General features: G+C 39.8%; 1 protein-coding gene across 1 annotated transcript; it reads left to right on the plus strand.

The window, feature by feature from the left end:
* Positions 1-1,495: 1,495 nt before the first annotated feature.
* On the plus strand, positions 1,496-15,902 carry braf (B-Raf proto-oncogene, serine/threonine kinase). The gene is made up of 19 exons (XM_027151552.2): positions 1,496-1,828; positions 4,664-4,765; positions 5,058-5,321; positions 5,896-5,999; positions 8,619-8,721; positions 10,024-10,172; positions 10,373-10,492; positions 10,588-10,747; positions 10,840-10,879; positions 11,241-11,380; positions 11,570-11,687; positions 12,358-12,442; positions 13,280-13,456; positions 13,620-13,666; positions 13,825-13,943; positions 14,469-14,600; positions 14,693-14,827; positions 15,523-15,676; positions 15,802-15,902. Exons 1-19 carry the CDS (start codon positions 1,649-1,651, stop codon positions 15,822-15,824), a joined length of 2,352 nt encoding a protein of 783 aa, XP_027007353.1. The 5' UTR covers positions 1,496-1,648; the 3' UTR covers positions 15,825-15,902.
* Positions 15,903-22,464: the final 6,562 nt, after the last annotated feature.

Genomic DNA, 22,464 nt, shown 5'->3' on the forward strand with positions numbered 1-22,464 from the left:
CCTCGCTGTGAGTGTATTGGGCAACCGGGGAGTGGGGAACTATGTCTCCCATAGGTGGATCTCGAACACGAGATGATGAAAGAGAACATTAGGTTACTTTCGTAACCCCAGTTCTCTAAAACATCGAGTGGAGAGATCCACCAAGTTTGCCCCGCTTGCTGCATGAGAACCGAATATGCTCACTGAGGAAAGGCAGCGTGTGCAGGTGCATTATGCACTCGGGTAAGGGGCGTTACCTTACCTGACTTTGGCACGCGCTCCTGTCTGTCAAGCCAGACTTGGTGCAATTGGATGATTCTGTAGAGGTCAGGAACGGATGCCCTTCCCATAGGTGGATCTCTCCACTCGATGATTTAGAGAACCGGGGTTACGAAAGTAACCTAATATTTCCTCCCCTAGTCCAAAGCCATGTGTGAAAGTCATCTCTATATTGTCTGGTGTTGATTTCTCCTCCACCTTTATCCAATGTTCCTTTTCAGTTGCCAAATAACTATAATTAACCTTCCCAAACATAGAACATTTCTTCAACAGTATTATTTTGGCCATCCCAAATGGAAACCATTTCATATCATTCTGAAAACTCGTTGGTCTGTCCTTTTTTTCTTCTTTCATAAAATGATCTATTTTGGTTCTGAAAAAGTAGCATCCCCCTTTTAAAGAACCTTCTTTGCTTTGGGAACATTCTGTTTTGTTTAAAAAAAAAGCTTTTGGTTCCCGTTTGGTTCTATCTAAAGAAATGTTAAAAAGAAACAGTTTTTAAATTCTGTTTGAGAAAAATTAGCAACTCGCTCCTCTTTGTTTATGTATTTATTTTAGAATCTATTTCTGGAACCGTTCTAAATTTATTAACAAATAATAGCATCTGTTTCTCCTTTAGTTATATGTTTGGGAACCATTTCACAACGTTCTGGGAATGTTCTATTCAATTCATTTTAAATTTATATAATATTTATATTTTATAATATTCTTTTTTATATAATATTTATAATTTTTAATTGAAAACTTGTTGACAACCTTCTGGAAATATTCCACTATGGGTAAAACAAACAAACAAATCATTGATTCTTTGATTATTAATAATAATAATAAAAAACATTTTACAACGTTCTGGGAATGTTCTATTTAATTCAATTACATTTATTTTTTATTTGTATTTATTTGTAATTTTTAATTGAAAACTTTCTGGAAATATTCCACTATGGGCAAAAACAAACAAACAAACAAATCATTGAGCCTTTTATTATTAATTAAAAAAAACATTTTTTCAACCTTCTGCTAATGTTCTGTCGTGGGCCACAAAAACAGCATGTGTCTCTTTACTTATTTTTAGCAAACATTTGACAGCATGATGTGAATGTTGTGGGTTATTGAACAAACTCAGGGTTCTGCAGGAACCTTTCTGGAACTTAGAAAACAACGGTGTGTTAGTGTTCTGTGTCAAATGACAATAAAAAAGGTTTTAAACCCTCGTACATTTGTATTATTTGGTTTTGTATAAACACACTTCCGGGATGTAGCCAGGGTTTCCAACGTCTCGTTTTCCAGCGTCACGTCGTTTTTCTTGACAATGTCTCCCCCTCCCGTCTCGCTCTCTCCTTCGCCTCCTTTTTTTTTTCACCTCTCCCCACTCGGTGTCTCGTAGTTTAAAATGGCGGCGTTGAGCAGCGCCGAGTCTCCACCGGCCGTCTTTAACGGAGAGACGATGGCGCACGACGCGGAGCGGGATCCGGGGACCGGACTGGAGGCGCTGGGCGCGGGGTTCAGCTCGGTGTGCACGGCGTGTTCCGCGTCCGCCGAGGCCGAGCATCGCCACGACATTCCCGAGGAGGTACGACAGCTTTGAGGAGGGGGAGATCTGCCTGGATGGAGGAGACCTTCAGGAAACACCGGCTCTAATATGGATCGCGGGGGATGCGTTTGCACGGGAGGGGGGCTAGATGATGCACATATATACATTCACACACACGCACACACACATACACATACACACATACACACATTATTGCTTTGACTAACATTTGTTGTCGTACACGCACGGGGGGGGTCATTGTGTGTGTGTGTGTGTGTGTGTGTGTGTGTGTGTGTGTGTGTGTGTGTATACATATAATGCATGTGCGTGTGTGTATATGTATGTATTATATGTAGCTGGCCAGGTGCATAATTATATCCGCGGAGATGTTCTTCACAGAAAGGTTCTTTCATTTCCCTGCCCCCCCCCGCTTTAGTTCCTTTAGCCCGTTTATTCCAGGGGCCTGGCCGGGTTTCAGTCGCTTTTTTTGCGCTTTATTTTCTCCGTGAACACACTGCAGCTGTAGCTACGCTTGTTAGCATCCGTGCTAACGCTCGAGCTCCACTGAAACACATCCTATTAGTTAAACCCATATCTGAGGCAGCTTTATTTATACGTGTATTGTTTAAAAAAAAAAAAACCTGCAGCCTGTCCTGTTCCTCTATTCTATCTTTTGGACCATCATCCTTATTCCTTATCTGTGTAGCTCCATAAAACGTTCATAAAGTGTTTAGTTTTATTCAGGAATTGTTTTCAAACATGTTTATAACAGACCCCCAGTGTTTAGGTAGTGCTGTTTGCAGGCAATGTAATAATTTGTAGCCAGTGCTGGCCTTCATTTGCCATGACGTGTGTGTGTGTGTGTGTGTGTGTGTGTGTGTGTGTGTGTGTGTGTGTGTGTGGCTACATCATTACAGGTGCCTGTGTGTAACTGCATTAACATGAATCTGCTGGAACAACACATGCTACTAGTGCAGTGTTATTGTTCACATCATTAAAGAAAATGTTCACTCCCACATATTAAATCGGTTTCTATCGAATTGTTTGTGATGTGTTCAGCACTTCAGGTGTTAACGTGTTGGTTGCTGCTGTAATTCTGGGTATTCCTGTGAGAAGCTGGTGGTATTGTGTTGTGTTGATGTCACAGGGGGACACTGCTAGTGCAGATACAATAGTCTATATTGGGGAAAAAACTATTCAGTGATTACAAACATAAGTGATGATAGCCAGGTTTCGGCGTTCTCTCAGAAACGACACAGCGAGTGCATATTTTCTTATTTTTTCTTGTTTTTGAGCGAGTTATTATTAATGAGAAATGCAATGTAGAATGAGTGGAGGCTGAACACATCAGACTCTTAAGATCCAGGATGCAACGCGGATTCGTGACGCAGTTGCACTGAGCCCTAACTCAGCTAGTTAGTGATTGGCAAGAGGATGACTGACGAATCGGTGGTATTAGCATGTACGGTTAAAGATGCAACCGTGTCTGTTTGAACAGAATATACAGATGATGACGTGAGAGAGCAAAATCACTAAAGCTCTGCTGCATCATTGATTTATGTAGATAAGGATCCTAGAGCACCACCACTATCAGTGGGTAGACAAACAGCATTGCTGGCAGTGTATTCAACTCGTTTCACGTGTTAATTGTAAAGAGTGAAGGAGGGTGGATTTTCAGTTAATACAGCTCATGCCTCAAGTTGATTTGCTAAAACAAGGACCATGTGCAATATTGCATTTCTCAATGATGTGTTAGTTGAGTAGCAGTGTGCAATGTTTTAGGATCTGTTATGAGGGTTCCCTTTTTTGTGGCTATGTTTGTGGGAGCTCAACCGTCACATACTGTCTCAACACAAAATAGTCCTGATAATCTTATTAGTTTGTTTAGAAGTACACTAGGATTTAATTTAGACTCTGCTTTTGTTGACCATTTTTAGGGGACAGCTCACTCACGTTTTTCTTGATGCTATTTGCATACTTATGTTTGCAAATACTGCAAGTGGATTTGGTCATAGCTGCTTTTGCAATGGTGTTCTTGCTGCTCAGTTTGTGTGGCCTGCTGTCAAAAAAACTTATTTTTTATTGTCATATAATGCAGTGTAAATAAAGGTGACCATGACTGTCAGGTTTAAAATTCTCTTATAAGAAACCCATTATTACTTTCTTTTCTTTTTTTTTTATTTTGTTTTTCACTTGACTGAGCCAGTTCATCTAGATGAATTGGGATCATGTACTGCCTTGAAAAGAACAGAGCAAACTGGCTTTTTATCAAAAGTATTAAATGCTGAATACACAAAGCTAGACTGAGTCTAGGTTACAGGCTTTAGCCATGCTGGATCATTAGGCCCAACCTCTGCTTGTAAAAGTTTTGACTTGTAAAACATGACAGTACTTTAAGTTTGCTTCCTTTAAGCTGATATTTGGCTTTTACTTGCTGCAAAATCCATCATGATTGCAGAATGTTTTACAAGCAGTATTTAATGCTGGTAAGATAGTTGATGTTTCCTGTCTTCTATCATGATCCCAAAAGCAGTTTATCTGATCGTACAATCGTACAAACAAATCAATTCAAGTTTGCCAGCTGTCTCTTGGGACTGACTGGTCCCAAAACTGCTCCCTTTGGCAGCACTGTTTTCACTGCAGAGCTGCTGTTGTCTTGTTAGGTTCCAGCTAACAAAGCTCAGCACACACTTTGCCGGAGAGTCTGGAAGTTCTCACAGCACTGAGCTAATCAGCAAAGCCCTATGTCCTCTGTGTAGGGCCAGTGTCTACTTTTACACCATGATGAAGCATGTAGAATAAAGTTAGGAAAACTTCAAGCACAATCCTCAGAGTCCTGAGAATATTTAGAAACTTGATTTCTCATCTTTGCAGATATGGAATATCAAACAGATGATTAAGCTGACTCAAGAACACATAGAGGCACTTCTGGACAAGTTTGGTGGTGAACACAACCCTCCATCCATATACCTGGAGGTGAGTTATCTGGATATGAAAAGCAAAGGTGTTGAGAGGTTTTGTTACAGCATGGATAATTTAGATGACTTTGAGATCTTCATTAATGCCAGATCACTAATTTGTGTAAAACCTGTACTTTAAATCTATGATCAATTTGTAGTTAGCTGTGCACTCCAAACTACTTTTTAAATGTTTAAGCTTGATTTTTGAGAAAAAGAGCATCAAGATTTTCAGACTAACTCAATGTAAAACAGGATGCATTTCATACTCTTTAATCTGTGGGTACTGACATGTTCCTGCTTTCTCCCAGGCTTACGAAGAGTACACCAGCAAACTCGATGCTTTGCAACAGAGGGAGCAGCAGCTACTGGAGGCTATTGGGAATGGCACAGAGTTCTGCTCCTCCCCGACTCCAGCACCACTGGATGGCAGGTTGGGTGTGACCCAAAGTTTGGCTGCAACCCCCAACACCTTGGCTGTGATGCAGACCCCGTCGGACGCCACCCGTGCTAACCCACGTTCGCCCCAGAAACCCATCGTCAGAGTCTTTCTGCCAAATAAACAGAGGACAGTGGTGAGTTTTAGCTGCTCAGTTACCTCTCTCTCTCTACCATCAATCAAAGAGAAACTGGCCACTTGTACACATCTCTGAGGTCATGTATGCAGAATGTTGCATTGCATTGCAAATTGGGGACAAAAATCCAACAAAAAAAAACAATCTACTGTTCAACCTGATGAATGTTTTCTGCTAGTGTCAGAGCAGTAACTGAACATTGGGACATAATTAGGTGGACCAATAAGTAGCCCGGTCACCTGGGCCTACCAGATTTAATGATTTGATGCTTTTGTATCCTTCCCAGCTGTTGCATCACATGCATTTCCAAAGGTGTGATCTGATTCATGGTGGAAATTTTTTTATTAGTTATATTAATCAGCCTGAAACAAGAATAAAGGATTAGGAACATTGTGGGTTAATATTCTACCAGATTGCAGAGTGGTGTGAGTCCACAGTCCCTGAACAAATGTAGGTGACCTCTTTTATTCGGAGGAGCTTCTCAGTGTGACTCTTTTGGGTTAGAGCAGAGAAACTGAGACTTAAAAATGGTTTGAGAAAATTCCTGATCTTGTGATTTCTTGTGTGTCTTCAGGTTCCAGCTCGTTGTGGAATGACCGTGAGGGACTCGTTAAAGAAGGCTCTGATGATGCGAGGTCTGATCCCTGAATGCTGTGCTGTCTACAGGATTCAGGACGGGTAAATACACAGAGCGTCACTACATGTGCACACACACACACACACACAAGCATGCACACTCTTAACTCAAATATTACTGGCAGACTTGTTTATTTTTCCCCACCGATGTGAGACAAGCTATTATTTAAAACAGTCACATGCTGTCTTTATCCAATCATGGTTGTTGATGCCGGAAATATGCAAACAAAAATGCTAAGGCAGGTTTTTGGAATGTACAGTGTGATACGTCATATATATATATATATATATATATACAGTTGTGCTCCAAAGTCTTTGGAAAATATGACTGATGATGCAAAATATTTTTTTCTTATCTAAGGATAGTGGTCACGTGAAGTCATTAATGATCACAGTTGTTTGAATTCTTTTTCAAACCTAATGATAACTGAAATCATCTAAACAAACCTGATCAAAAGTTTCCATATCCTTGAATGTTTAGCCACATTATAAACACACTGGTGGACACACACAGGTTTAAATGGCTATTAAAGTGAAGTTTCCACACCTGTGACTCGTAGTCAGTGAGTTTCTCCACTCATGAGGTGATGCACTGACTTGGCTGGATACTGCACCATGGGGAAGACAAAAGAACTGCCAATGGACCTGCGTGATAAGGTCGTTGAACTTTATAAAGCAGGAAATGGATATTAGAAGATCTCTCAACACTTGAAAATGCCAGTCAGTACTGTTCAAACACTGATAAAGAGGTGGAAAATAAGAGGTTCTGTTGATACTAAGCCATGGTCAGGAAGTTCAAGAAAGATTTCACCCACTACTGCCAGAAGAATTGTTTGGGACGCAAAGAAAAGCCTACAAACAACTTTGAGAGAAATACAGGATGCTCTGGAAAAAGTTTTGTTGTTGTTTCAAGGAGCACAATAAGAAGGTAGTTGAACACAAAAGGTACTTGTGCCCATGCTACAAAAAGACCTACGTTTAGTACACCAGACAACACCTATGCCCCTTTTCCACCGAGGCAGTTCGAGTGCTGGTTCGGAGCCAGAGCCTAATTTAGAACCAGTTCTTTCTGTTTCGACCGCCAAAGCACCGGCTCTGAACCAGGAAAAGTGGTTCTTAAGTAGCACCAAAACGTTGCTGGTCTAGACTTAAGAACCGCTTGGGGTGGGAGCTGGGGGCAGGGCTATTGTTAGCGCATTAGATAATGTACCTTAAGTATACTAATGTTTAATACACTTTTACTTTACCGTGATATGATACATTATCAGCACACATGATAATAGGTAGCTACATGCTAAGGCTAATTTTTTTTCTGTTAACGATAAAATAAAGTTATGTACTTTATCGATTACAACCTCCGTTTATAAAGATTACACGGAGCTGCACATACGCCACGTTTATTCGCCACGTTTGTATGCCAATGTAGGTTTGCAAAGCCATGAGCATTAACAGTAAAGCAACATCCGCCATTGTTATTGTGTTTGTGTTTGCCGCTGCTGCGCTAACGTTGCTGGGACACGTGACACGTATACAGTGACGTCACACTCAGCGCTGTGATGGCTCTCTAGCCGGTGGAAAGGCAAACCGGTTCTTAGAAGGTTCGCCAATGGAACCAACTTTGAACCAGCACTAGCTCTAGCTCTGATCCAGCACCCGATTCTTTCCGGTGGAAAAGGGGCACTAGACAAGCCTCACAGCTTCTGGAGCAGAGTCATTTGGAGTGATGAGACCAAAACGAGACCAAATTTGAACTTTATAGTCACAAACACTATATTTGGAGAGGAGTCAACGTGGCCTACATTGAAAAGTACACCATCCACACTGTAAAGCATGGTGGTGGATCTCTGATGTTTTGGGACTATGTGAGCTCCAGTGGCACAGGGAAATTTGATGGCAATATGAATGCAGCATATTATCAGAAAATACTGGCAGACAATTTGCATTCTACAGCAGGAAAAGTGCACATAGGACGCTCTTGGCTGTTCTAACGTGACAGTGATCCAAAGCACAAGGCAAGGTTGACCCTTCAATGGCTATAGCAGAAAAAGCTGAAGGTTCTGGAGGCCATCACAGTCTCCTAACCTCAATATCATTGAGCCACTTTGGGAAGATCTCAAACATGCAGTTTGTGCAAGACAACCACAATATTTATAGGAACTGGAGGCATTTTCCCAACAAGAATGGGCACCTCATGCACAATTATAACAGGGGCAATACACAATATTAAGAACTAAAGGTATGAAACAGGGATTAATTCCTTATATTCTTTTTTGTTCTGTTTTGTTTGCTTGTACCATTCTGTTATGCCTTACATATTAACTTTAGTCCTGTAAGAAATAAAATAAATTTGTTTTGCCTTCTCATTCATGTTTTCTTTAAAAAATCGTACACATCTTGCAAAAAACTCTTGCGCACAACTGTATAATTAATATGCATACATACATACATGCATACTGAATGACTGACTGTATAATATACAAACCTAAACTGTCACCTTTTGCCAAGTTTGCCAGTGTCCAATATAGCTGACATAACAAAAGCAGGTTTTGGGGTGGGGTGTTTAATATTTTTATGAGACATTTAAGGATTTGCAAATGACTCCTTTTAACCATGCCTGCCAGTGTAATAAAGGGTTACTTATAAACTTTTTGCCCTGATCAGAGAGAAGAAGCCCATTGGCTGGGATACAGACATCTCTTGGTTAACTGGGGAGGAGCTTCATGTTGAGGTTTTAGAGAATGTTCCTCTGACAACCCATAATTTTGTGAGTATCTTAAATTGTTATCTTAGGCTACTGAAGTGTTCTACATTAGAGTAGAGAGCAAAATGTGGATCAATTGTGTTTTGTGACATAAAGTAATACTTCTACCATATAAACACTGGGGTTCTACTGGTGTTATAAAACACCTGTCATGTTGGTTATAGCAGTTGAATAAAATTATGAAATGCTGAAGTTTAGAAATGTTCATCTCATTGCAGTCTTGGATCGTGAGAGTTGTGTTGGTCAGACAATCAAGCTTCTTAAAAGGAACCACCTTAAAACAGTCATCTGATTTCACCCATTAAAATGGTTTGCAAATATCAATATCATATCACAGTAGATTTTCGTTTCATCATTTAGACTAATTTAAACTGGGATGGACGTCTCTTCTTTTAAAACACGAACAAACACAAATAAGTCAGATATACAGTCCCATATACAGTATATTTTATATTTTTAAACACACCCAGCATTTTAGTGGCCTTAAACAAGCTTTACTGTAGCAGAACTAATTAACATATGCCAAAAAATAAATAAATAAATAAATAAATAGCCACATTTCAGCGCCTCTAATTTTTTTCATTTTTTATTGTTGTTTTTTTTAAACGTGACCCAGCATGGCTTATGTACTGTAGCAGGTTTATCTTCTGTTGTGGTTTTATCCAAACACACGCATTTACACAAATTGTTTAGCTGAAGGGCAGCACGTCAGTCAAGAGACTATCTGCATGCCTAGAAACATTACATAAGAAAGGAAAACATTTTACACAGGTTTTTAATTTATTCCTTATGCTTTTTTTGATAGAGGGAAGTACAGAATGTATCATGATTAGAACTTCTATTAGGAACATCTTTTAAAATTGTGTCACACTGGTAGGAGCCAGACACTACAACAAAATATAACCACTACACATAATGTTATATTTATAGCCATAACCTACATATTAATGGTTCAGCTTATGACATGTAAATGTTTTCCTCCATTCAGCAATATCGATTGCTTATCATGACCTTTGTAAGCAAAAACGTTTATGTAACTAGGCCTTTATGCATTTGAGTTGAATAGATGTTGAATTTATAGTTGGGAAACAAATTGTAATTTTGTGGAGTGAATTTTCCACAACGCACACGGTTTCCGCTTTATCCGCTGCATGCTTCCTAATGCAGGTTTAACAGGGAGGTTTCTGGTAGTGGGTTATGGGCTTATGTTTGGGAAATGTATAATGTTTAGTCTAGTTTTAAGTGTTAATAAAGTTAATAAAATGATTGCACCCCTTGACCCAAATTTAACACTGTTATTGGCAGGTGAGGAAGACCTTCTTCACGTTGGCCTTCTGTGATTTCTGCCGGAAGCTGCTTTTCCAGGGCTTCCGCTGCCAGACATGTGGCTACAAATTTCACCAGCGCTGCAGCACTGAGGTGCCACTCATGTGTGTCAACTACGACCAGCTTGAGTGAGTGCTCATGGGGAAAAGTAACAGGACTGAACTTTGGCAGTCTGATGATAAAGTTCTGAAAGGAACTAATGGACAGGAACTGACTACTGAATGTGGAGTTGTTCCACTGTTTGTCTGACAGGTTTTGCTCCTTCTCTCTCTCTCTCTCTCTCTCTCTCTCTCTCTCTCTCTCTCTCTCTCTCTCTCTTTCTCTCTAGTTTATTATTGACATCCAAATTTCTGGTGCACCACCCAATCACTCAGGAAGAGGTGTCCTCAGAGGGCACCACCCCTGTGTCAGAGGTGTGTCCATTTATCCCACCATCTGACTCCACAGGGTAAGATCACTCATTTTGAATGAGGACCAACAGTATTCAACCAACATAATTAAACCATCGCAGTAACTATACACTTTGTGTTTCCTTTTCTCCAGGTCACTGTGCCATACAAGCGTGTCCCCGTCCAAATCCATTCCCATCCCTCAAAGTTTCCGGCCAGGAGAGGAAGACCACCGTAACCAGTTTGGACAGAGAGACCGCTCTTCTTCAGCCCCCAATGTCCATATCAACACAATCGAGCCAGTCAACATAGATGTCAGTGAACCCACTCTTTCTTTTTATTTTATTTATTTATTTTTAAGTTATGATTGATACAAGCCTGATGCTAATTTACACTTACTGTTTAGGACTTAATTCGTGATCAAGGTTTACAGAGGTCTGATGGAGGTATGAGTTTCAAAACACACACGTACACACTGAACTGTTTTAAGTCTTCTTACATATTTGTTCCACTTCAACCCAGAACACAGGATGAGCACAACATGGGTTTAGTTAGTTAGCCTGTAATACCTGGGGTCTGGGTAACTAGTAACTCTTTGTGTGCTGAGTTGCTAAACTCAGACTTATTTTTGTCCCTTTCAAACAGCATTTTGAATTCTTTTTAAAAAGCTGTAAGGCCTTTGCTGATCTGAATATACCCCCTCACGTGTCTCATTAACTTTACTTTACACACAATTTAACATTTATATGCATGTCTCTGATTCCCAGGCTTCCTCTCACTCTTTGTTGCTTCCTACAAACTATTCAGGCTCCACCACTGGACTTTCGGCCACACCCCCTGCCTCCTTACCTGGTTCCCTAACCAATGTGAAGGTGCCACAGAAGTCACCGTGCCAACAGCGGGAGCGCAAATCGTCGTCGTCGTCATCTGAGGACCGCAATAAAATGGTGAGGAGATACCACTGGGGTTCCACATCCACCTGAACCATGATCCACAATACTTTTAAACATTCAACATTTACGCTACTTATGTCATGCAGTGGAGTTTTTTCAGGCAATGTATCTGCACAGCAAATATTTGAATTATGGTCCATAATTCAATAGACTGTATTAATTTCTTGGATTGCGGTGTGGTAGAAAACATTGGGCCGACGGGACTCCAGCGATGACTGGGAGATTCCAGAGGGTCAGATCACTCTGGGTCAGCGGATAGGATCCGGCTCATTTGGAACTGTCTACAAGGGAAAGTGGCATGGTATGTGTACTAAAGCGTCTATGTTTGTGTTCCCACCTTGCTGCTGCAGAGAGCCTGGTTTTATTCTCAGGTTGGGTTACTTTCTGGAGTTGTAGACGTTCCCTCGTGCCCGCTTGGGCGTCCTCTCCACTTCAATAATCTATGCCTGTAGATGCCTTGGATAATGCTCTTAACTAGTGAAAGTTGACCTCTGTTGTCATGCAGTAACGTTTAGTTATTGCCTTTTACCCTGAGGACTTTCTGGTGAAGCTGATGGTAGAGATTTATTTGAGAGTTTTCATTACTTAGACATCTTTTGTAAAATGCGGTAATTAATACTCTTCTGTCACAAATAAAGGCAGACCTGAATTCATTTACTTGGTGATGACAATCCTTAAAAATTTGAGCATTTCTACAACAAAAGCTGCTAATGCAGGGGAGTCAAAGAGCCGGAGTGGGTGCAAGGTTTCATTCCAATCAAGCAGAAGCCACACCTAATTCTGTCCGTTTATTCAGTTGACCTTAACTTTTAGGAGACTTGGATGCGGGTTCTGCTTTGGGGGGTGAAACCTTCACACAAACCTGGATAAGATTTATTTTTTCTGAAGCTTATGTCCACTGTAATTGTGGATTCAAATGTAGCTGGGACGAAGTCATTTTCTGTTCATACGGTTTTATTCTTTGCCCACAGGTGACGTGGCAGTCAAGATGTTGAATGTCACTGCTCCCACTCCTCAGCAACTACAGGCCTTTAAGAATGAAGTAGGGGTCCTCAGGTAAGGCATATTGGACTCTCATGCCAATTTAGTGCCTGATCTTCCTAATAATGTTCACACATGCAGCAGAGCAGGTGATGGTTTCGGGTCTTTTCTCGTGAACCCAGTTATGACTCTTTGGCAGTCGAGAAATCTTCCAGTTACTAGTTAGAATGTTTTAAAGACAGAGACTCCTCTATCTTTAGTATATTATGAGTGATACAACATTCACCAATCTGCCACTGCTGGGTCTCTGAGCAAGGCCCTAAACTCTTAACTGCTCTGTTGTATAAAATTAGAAGTTCCTCTGGATATGTGTTTCTGCTAAGGTCATAAAGAATGTATTAAATCTTATCTTTAACCATTCTGTTTGAATGATGATTATACTCTGGCTTAGGCTTCTTGTGGTTATGGTCACTTTTTCAAGCTTGGTAATTCTATAATCTGGTGGTCCAACATATATAATACTGAGTAAAAACACAGTTTTCCAAATCAAGGTTAAATAAGTAAATTGAATTATATGGACTTCTTAGTTGACTGGCACCAAAACTCAGGATCAGGATACAGATCTTTGCCATTCACAAGCATAGCAAATGGATGACACTTTTTTTTTTTTTAAGAATTATGTCAGATCACTTATATTGAATGAAATGCGTTGATGCTAATGTCCTCTATTTCTAATTGAAACACCTACTGGTGACTTCACAATACAATGACTGGCGACTTGCAGCAATAAAATATGTGTGAATTGAGAGTGAAGCAGTCTGCAGACCAAGTTCTACAGAATCCTTTTTTATTTTATTTTTCATAAATATGAATGTCCGCATGCGTCTTTTCTTTTGTCCATTTTGCTTTCAGGAAAACACGTCATGTCAATATCCTGCTCTTCATGGGCTACACTACCAAGCCACAGCTGGCCATAGTGACACAGTGGTGTGAAGGCTCAAGCCTCTACCACCACTTACACATTATTGAGACCAAGTTTGAGATGATCAAGCTAATCGACATCGCCCGCCAGACCGCCCAAGGCATGGAGTGAGTTGTTGGAATGGGTTGACCTGCTAATTGTTAATGTGTAGTAGGATACAATACAGTATACTTCTAATATTAGTGAATTGTGTACCTTGCATTAACTGGTGAATTAATATTGGTAAAGTTTTAAGTTATAATTCAACATTTTTTTTGTCCCTTCACCCAGCTACCTACATGCCAAGTCTATCATTCATAGAGACCTGAAGAGCAACAGTATCCTTTCTGTACAGCAGGACTGAACTTTATTTTCCACAACACTGTTCACTTTCTGATTCTGATCACACTGACCGAATTGTTTGCCTTATTAAAAGGTAACCGGTAAAGCCATCTGTGTTCGGGAATTTATGAACCTTAACCTCATGTTTTAACAGATATCTTCTTGCATGAGGATCTGACGGTTAAGATCGGTGATTTCGGTCTGGCTACAGTGAAGTCACGTTGGAGTGGATCACACCAGTTTGAGCAGTTGTCAGGCTCAATCCTGTGGATGGTAAGTGTGTTGTTTTTTTTTGTCAGTACTTATAGGCCACACCTCCTGTATTAAGACTGACAGGCTCAGATGCCACACCTTCTAAATTAAGACTGACAGGCTCATATGCCACGCCCCCTTTATTAAGACTGACAGGCTCATACGCCACGCCCCCTATATTAAGACTGACAGGCTCCGATGCCACGCCCCCTTTATTAAGACTGACAGGCTCATATCCCACACCCCCTTTATAAAGACTGACAGGCTCATATCCCACGCCCCCTTTATAAAGACTGACAGGCTCATAAGCAGACACTCCTAAAGAATGCTATGCATAATAACGTGTATGAACAAGGTTTACTTCATTAATGAATACTAGCGATAAAAAGAGGTATGCGATTCACTCGGTTTCCTCACAAAGTTTTCCTGACTTCATGTTAAATCTGTGTGTGTTCAATTAGGATTTTCACATCTAGTTCTAAAGAACTAGTCATAAAGAAGACATAAGCATTTTGCTTCTTTGGTTAAAAAGTTGTTTTCTGGCAGGCTCCTGAGGTGATCCGACTGCAGGATAAGAACCCGTACAGCTTTCAGTCAGATGTCTACGCTTTTGGTATCGTCCTGTATGAGCTCATGTCAGGGGCATTGCCTTATTCCAACATCAACAACAGAGACCAGGTAAGTGCGTTCCTTACACTAACAAGCAGCCTGTATACCCGAATCCCCTGCTGCAGCACTCCGCAACGTTTAATATCTTTCTCCTGCTGTAGATCATCTTCATGGTGGGCCGAGGTTACCTCTCCCCTGACCTGAGCAAAGTGCGCAGCAACTGCCCCAAAGCCATGAAGAGACTTATGGCTGACTGCTTGAAGAAGAAAAGAGAGGAGCGACCTCTTTTCCCTCAGGTAACTTTACACAACTTTGCACTGATTTTTCTTATTATTGTTTAGAAAATTAGCTGATGAAAGAGCTCGTGGAAAAAGCTGGTGGATGTTGTAGTGCGAGTTCAGGTGAACTCCAACACTGCAGTTATTTATTGTTCCTATGAACCAAGACTTCAGTTATTAATCCAATCTGTTGTTAGATGAATAACATTTAATTTGTCACAGTGACTTTATTTGCTGCATTTCCAGTGACCACCACAAGATGACAGCAGAGTGCATTTCCAAAATCGAAGCTTTAACTGAGAATCCATTAAAATATGTAATGAATAAATAATTTTTTCCTAATCAAACACTTCAGAATCTATGATCTTACAATGTTTTAAGTGTTTTTCCTGCCATTATAGCTAAAAACTAGCTTGTAATGTCACAGGTGTAGACACGAGTAGGATTTCACCATCCAAGTCACAATTTGTCTAATAAATGAAGAAATGCTCTAATGCGCTGAGGAGGCAACAGCTGTCTTTTTCATAACAGGATGTTAGTGTGACCCAGTACTTGTGTACTCTTGCTACACACTCAAAAGTATGTATGTCTTAACAAAAAACTACATATTTTTAGTGTGTGGTACAAGTAAGTAGGTGAATCGGAGCACAGGATTTTAGCCTGTTTATAAGATGTGTGAATGTATAAAATATCTGTGTGTTATTTTCTGCCAGATCCTCGCCTCTATTGAGCTCTTGGCACGCTCACTACCCAAAATCCACCGCAGCGCCTCAGAACCGTCCCTCAACCGTGCTGGCTTCCAGACGGAAGACTTCAGTCTGTACGCTTGCGCCTCGCCAAAAACACCTATTCAGGCTGGAGGCTATGGTAAACACACACACACACACACACACACACACACACAGACAGACAGAGCTGAAATATTTATTCAGTCAAATTTTAAAATCATTCTGTTTTTCTTCTAAACACTAAGCTTTCTTCTCTTCTTTTAGGAGAGTTTTCGGCTTTTAAGTAGTGCTGTCGACTCAACGCTCATCCCTGGTCACTTTTTCAGCCGTCTTGTGTTCCTACAGTGGGTTCATCCTTAAAACCGGAAAAAAAAACCTAGTTTCAAAGAATGTGCTGTTTTTTCTTCCTCTTTACCCAAAAAGCAATGGTATTGACAGAATCACTATTTAAAAAAAAACATAAAAATGTAAAAATATAAATAATAAAAGCCTCAGCTGGGAATAAAAGCCTCAGCTGGGAATCACAGCAGATTAAAAAAAAATAATAATAAAATAAAAATCACCATAACCCAAAACAAGGAAAAGCGCATAAAATAGAAACAACACTGATTTGCCGAAACATGGGGATGGCCACTGGATGAAAGAAGAGGTTGAATGAAGGAAATGAAAGTCGTGCCATGAGAGAAGAGAGGGACCTTAACGATGCCCCGTCCACTTCTTACATACCTTAGCGCTGGCCAATCAGTGTGCAGGACCAACACAGTGACCAGTGAGTGTGATTCTGTAGTAGCGAGTGCCCCACCCTGCTCATTACTCTCTCCTACGAAGCTCCAGTGTGAAGCCACAAGACGTGAATGTCCTTTTTTTTGCTGGTTTTTTTTTTTTTTTTTTGTACTGACTTTGTTATATTTCTATCAGTCAACATTTTCATTCTTGGTGTTTTGCTTTGCATTTTTGCTTTTATTTTTTGCTATTCAAGAACACGCACATCTAGTACATTCCTTCAAATTAAAAAAAAAAAAAGACTGATTAATTCTGGCCCAATACAAGTTACCGTGAGCAGCGTTAAGCTTCTTGTCGGCTGGAATCGGTCGTCTTTAATTGCCCCCCCCCCCTTTTGCCCCCCACTGTTCAAACATGGTTTGTGAGAGTTACATTAAAGGAACTCACTCTCAGCATCACACCACAGCAGAGCATCGAACATCGTGTTACAGGTTTTACCAAACCTTCAGGTGTCACATGTTCATGAAGTAAACAAGCTGCTTCAGTTCATTATTTTTTACACAAATTAAGGGATGGGGGGGCAAGACTGTTGATCCAGGATCAGTTGTATGGATAACAGTTGCTGATTCTCCATCAGCATGTGTAGTTGCACACTGTAGATCTTTCCGTGTCGTGTCCGAAGCGTATGTCTTTGCTGCTGCTACACTCACTATGACGTGGCCGTGTGAAATGTTGCACTCGCAGACGTCCCCAGGCATCTTTTTTGTTTCCCCGGCTTTGACTTCAGACTTCGATGGAGGCAGGCCATCCTTGGAGACTAAACATTTGAAGTTTGCTACGTCTTCATTCCAGCGTGTTTCTTATGAAGGCTGTTTTTTTGTTGTTGTTGTTTCGTTCATTTCCATGGACAGGCAGGCCTGCACAAGTAGATTTATTTATGTAGCTTTATTTTTATTTTGTGTGTGTGTGTTCTCTTCACCTCTCTGAGAGGGTTATTTTTAAGTGTTTGTTTTCTGTGATTGCGTAAATGGATGATAAGCTGTGTGTCCTTTGCACTTTTCTAATGCAGATTGATGCAAACAAGCAATTTGCCTTTCTATGGACAGAACATTTTGTCAGAGTTTCAAGCATGACTTATTAAAAGAAAAGAAAAAAGTTTGTCACAACAGGATTTGTCACTACACACTATGAGACACAGCCAAGGGTATAAAGCTAAATTAAAAAGAAAAAAATAACATCATTTGACACCGTTGATGAAAGCATTCGGTTTCTAGTTACAGATAATAGATACAAGACTGAATAAAAGGAGTAGATCTGTCTGCTCTTGTGTTGCATGAGACTATACATTGCTCAACGTCTCATTTAAAGCTCCAGATCCTCTCCGTGATCCTTACACAGATTGATTGAAGGCTATAGCTACCCTGATTCTTGCACTCTGTTACATACAAGTTACATATAAGGACCTGTATCTGATAGTCTATTTCTCTTTTAAAGGGTTGGCTTGTATTTTTTTTTTCCCATGTTCTGTAAAGTCATTATGCAGAAAGCTTCCACAAGGACGTTGGGATTCTGTTGGATATGACCTGTTTGGTGTTCTGATCCAATTTTTAGATGTTTAAAATGAACTAATGTCTTGCCCTCGTGCCATGGACTATGTCAATCCTGGTTTTAGTCGGCATACACAATGTGGCAAATTTTTAAGAGTTCCTTATTTTTTATGAGACTTTTCTTTCTGATGATTGCGCTCTGATTGTGGCACACATGGGGATCTTTAATATTAGTATTTTTTTTCTTTTCTGTTTTAGGGCCTGCTCAATCTCATCTCCTTACTTCTCACTCCATCCTGCTTTGTTTCTTAGTTCGACTTCCTTTCCCGTATCTTCTTCTGTTCCTTTGCCTTGCCTGCACCTTACAGTCTTAGTAGAAACAAATTCAACTGAGAAACCATCATAGAAGCTTTTGGGAGACTCTTTTCACTTGTAAATAGCTGTACAAAGAAAATACTGTCTGTTTGCTAGGAGGCATGGAGTTAAAACAAACAACGAAATGAGTTATACAATGTTTCCAATGAAGAACTAAAGGCTAAGAAAAGAGATTTTGATAGATGAAATTCTGAAAAAAGGAAATCTGTGTAAAAATATTTAAGACTGTATAATATAAAAGGAGAAAGAGCTTAATGTATTTGTTGTGAATATGAAAAACTGATATATTAAAGAAGTGCATGAATACCTGGGATTTGTATTTATTTATTTATCAGTACTTTACTTTATATATTTACAAGTAGAATTAATCAGGTTGCTGAAAATGACCGAAAAGCTTGCATGAGGTCATTTACTCATTTATTTTAACTACCTACGCATTTATTTATTTATAAAGCAGACTGCATCCATTTTTTTAATTTGATTATGTGGATATGAAATAAGTATGAGTTTTGAGAAATCCAGCCCCATTACTTTTATTAATGAGAATTTTTGAGGCTGATTTATTTATTATTGACTACAAGGATTCATCCATTTAAAAATGAAGTATTTGATCATAAATAGGTTACTCCAGGATTATTACTTTATCTAACGTTTTGTGAGAATTGCTTGGATGTTTGTGCCACTTAGAACTGACTGGAAAGGTGTTTGGAGATGAATGCCCCACAATGTGCTACTGGGAGGGCAAAGTGACATTCACGTAGCAGTAATGCAGACTTTCTGCAGCAATGAGGATGATACGTCTCTTGCAGAATGGTTTGTAATGGTTGAGGCTTGATTTTCAGGCCGTGGTGATGAAGACCGTTGTGGCCGAGTTTCTGTTTATACAGGAGGACGGAATGGACACAGTTCAGGCCCACTAGAACCACTGAGCAATACAAAGTGCAGATCTAAGACACCATTTCTGGTTGCAAATGTCAGTCTTTTGGTTGTGCTCTAGGTTTTAACATCTGCATCTTTTAGCTTTCAGAATAGAAGGAGCTTTCCTGCAAGGTGGAAAAACTTGTGCTACCTTGGTATCTGCCTGTCACATTAGTGGCTGACCAGACCAGCATGTGGCAGTGTTTCAGGCAAGGTTAGTTGGACTCGAGTGCCAGATAGAAAACCACTTTCAGTTTCAGTCACTTGATGTGGACTTTAATCAGTTACACTGCTACCTGCTCCATACCTGCTGTGGCACATCACATCTGCCAACTGGTGAAGAAGTGTCTCAAGGGCTTCTGTGTCTCTCTCTGAATGGACTCTATTGTGAGAAAAGTCTTGTATCTCCAGTAAGATTGCGATTCTTCTGAGGTGATGTGTTTCTTTTTTGTGGTGTTTGGGATTTAGTGTACTGTAGCACCAATAATCCAAGCTGTAGGTTTATATATGGAGTGTGTGTGTGTGTGTGTGTGTGTGTGTGTGTGTGTGTGTGTGTGTGTGTGTGTAAGAGGCTGCTTTGTAGTCGGTCAAATCAGCTGTGCTGGTTTTGATTTCTGAAACTGTTGGACTGTACTGATGACCACTGGTTAACTGCAAAATTTGGCTTTACCTTTCCTAACAGGGGAAAATGTGGTGCCACACTATTAAACACAGCTTACTGAAGAAGTGTCTAGTAAATGTTGCTGGATTGTGGATCTGCTCATACAAATGATAGAAGTGAATGTTATAGAGCCTGTTAGAATGGGAGTCTCTTAGAATTGGGTAGTAGCCAAGAACACTATATAAAAGAAACAGTTAAACTGTTGGAGAGCTTGGATGACCACTGACTTGTGTTTGTACTAATATTTATTACAAACTAAATATTAGTTTAATTGCATATTAGTGGGCAGTGGTAGCTCAAGCGGCTAAGGCTCTGGGATGTTGATGGCCCTTGAGTATGTCCCTTATCTATCTTTGCTTCAGGAGCTCTATATCAAAACCTCCAAAAGTTTCAAAAAAGTATTTCACTGTGCTGTAATGTATATGTGACGAAATAAAGGATTCTATTCTATTCTAATCTTTATTGACCAGGTTCAAGCCCCAGTGCTGCCAAGTTGCAACTTTTGGGACCCCGAGCAAGGCCATTAACCAAATCCACTCCATGGGAGCTGTATCATGGCTGACCCTGTTCTCTGATCCCAACCTCCAAAGCGGGGATACGAGAAGATATAATTTTACTATGCTGTAATGTCTATGTTCATTCATTCATTAATTTCTACCGCTTATCCGAACTTCTCGGGTCATGGGGAGCCTGTGCCTATCTCAGGCGTCAATGGGCATCAAGGCAGGATACACCCTGGATGGAGTGTCAACCCATTGCAGGGCACACACACTCTCTGTAATGTCTATGTGATAATAATAAATACTTTAGGTTAAATTAAAGAAGTTTTTTTTTCTTGGAATGATCCTGTGTTGTTTGCAATGCTTGACTTGCATTTACATTACATTTATATAATTGTTCCAGTGTAAGAATTGGTGTAGGAGAGGCTAAACATAACTGCCAGTTATTCCTTTATTGGATGGCACAATTTTAATACTGTGCACAGTCTATACAATATTTGACAGTACAAAATCTGAAAGTATTATGTTTAGTACCTCTGACATTACACTTTTTATCAGATGCAAAAAAAAAAAAAAAGATTTCTACCAGATTTAGTTGCCTGTTTTCAACATTTGTGGTAAATCACAGATAATGTGGACATTAAGCTTTTCTGTTTTTTGGTTTTTTTTTTTTTTTTTTACCAAGCTATTAGGTTTCACTGTATGTAGTGTTTTACTATCAAGAAATCTGTAGCTGTGCAGTTGTTTCTGTGTACCAGTGTTATTGTGTAGAGGTGTAAATAGATGCCCAGCAGGGGGCTCACACTTTTCTTCACTTTTCCATCATCCTGCTCACCTGCAGCTAAACATAGTACTCTACATAGTAGAAACCCAACAGTGTCGTGACTAATCTTATACTAATAAGGTTAAGTCTTATACTTGTGCGTTTATACTGATTGTAAATATTAGAAAAGTCCATTTTCATTTCAGTTCAAACAGATTGAACGCCAGTGTACAGGAAGATTTGATCATTTTATATATATATATATATATATATATATATATATATATATATATATATATATATATATATATATATATATATATATATATTATATTATATTATACAGTACAGACCAAAAGTTTGGACACCCCTTCTCATTCAGAGTTTTCTTTATTTTCATGACTATGAAAATTGTAGATTCACACTGAAGGCATCAAAACTATGAATTAACACATGTGGAATTATATACGTACATAACAAAAAAGTGTGAAACAACTGAAAATATGTAATGTTCTAGGTTCTTTAAAGTAGCCACCTTTTGCTTTGATTACTGCTTTGCACACTTGGCATTCTCTTGATGAGCTTCAAGAGGTAGTCACATGAAATGGTCTTCCAACAGTCTTGAAGGAGTTCCCAGAGATGCTTAGCACTTGTTGGCCCTTTTGCCTTCACACTGCGGTTCAGCTCACCCCAAACCATCTCGATTGGGTTCAGGTCCGGTGACTGTGGAGGCCATGTCATGTGGCGCAGCACCCCATCACTCTCCTTCATGGTCAAATAGCCCTTACACAGCCTGGAGGTGTGTTTGGGGTCATTGTCCTGTTGAAAAGGTGGTGTGTCCAAACTTTTGGAAGGTGTGTCCAAACTTTTGGTCAGTACTGTATATATATAACTTTTTAAAGGTGCTGTACTTCAACCATTATTTTTTAAAAGACAAATCTAATTTTGTATTGTTCAAGAACCTATAAACTGAAGAACCCTTGAGTTGTAGAGGGAACCTTTTTTTCTTAGAGTGTATTTCATCTTCTAGGGGAGACCGGTACAGTTGTAACACTTTTTTCTTCAGCACCTAAAACTACCTTTTTTTTAGGCTACCCGTCTGAAACTTTTAGGCAAAGTACCCACATTTGTCTACTACAAATGGCAGCAATTTAAATTTATTCAACTATGTCACAGACTTTGTGAGATGATGACAAATACAAGGTGGTACTTTGTTACAACCTATCCCACTACTGGGGTAGGTTGTAACACATACTGTGGTAAGTTGTAACAGGTAGACAAAATGCACAAAAACTAAGGGTTTCATCGACATTTCATATGTCACTGCCATCAAAGCCATTTTTATCAATCACCTCCCCCAGTCCTAAAGAAGAGTTCCACATTAGCATGATTAAAACTGGTAGCTCTTGATAGGCTATTTGCCTGTGGACTCCTCACTGA

This window comes from Tachysurus fulvidraco, chromosome 19 (genome assembly GCF_022655615.1).
Source record: "Tachysurus fulvidraco isolate hzauxx_2018 chromosome 19, HZAU_PFXX_2.0, whole genome shotgun sequence".
Lineage (NCBI taxonomy): Eukaryota > Metazoa > Chordata > Actinopteri > Siluriformes > Bagridae > Tachysurus > Tachysurus fulvidraco.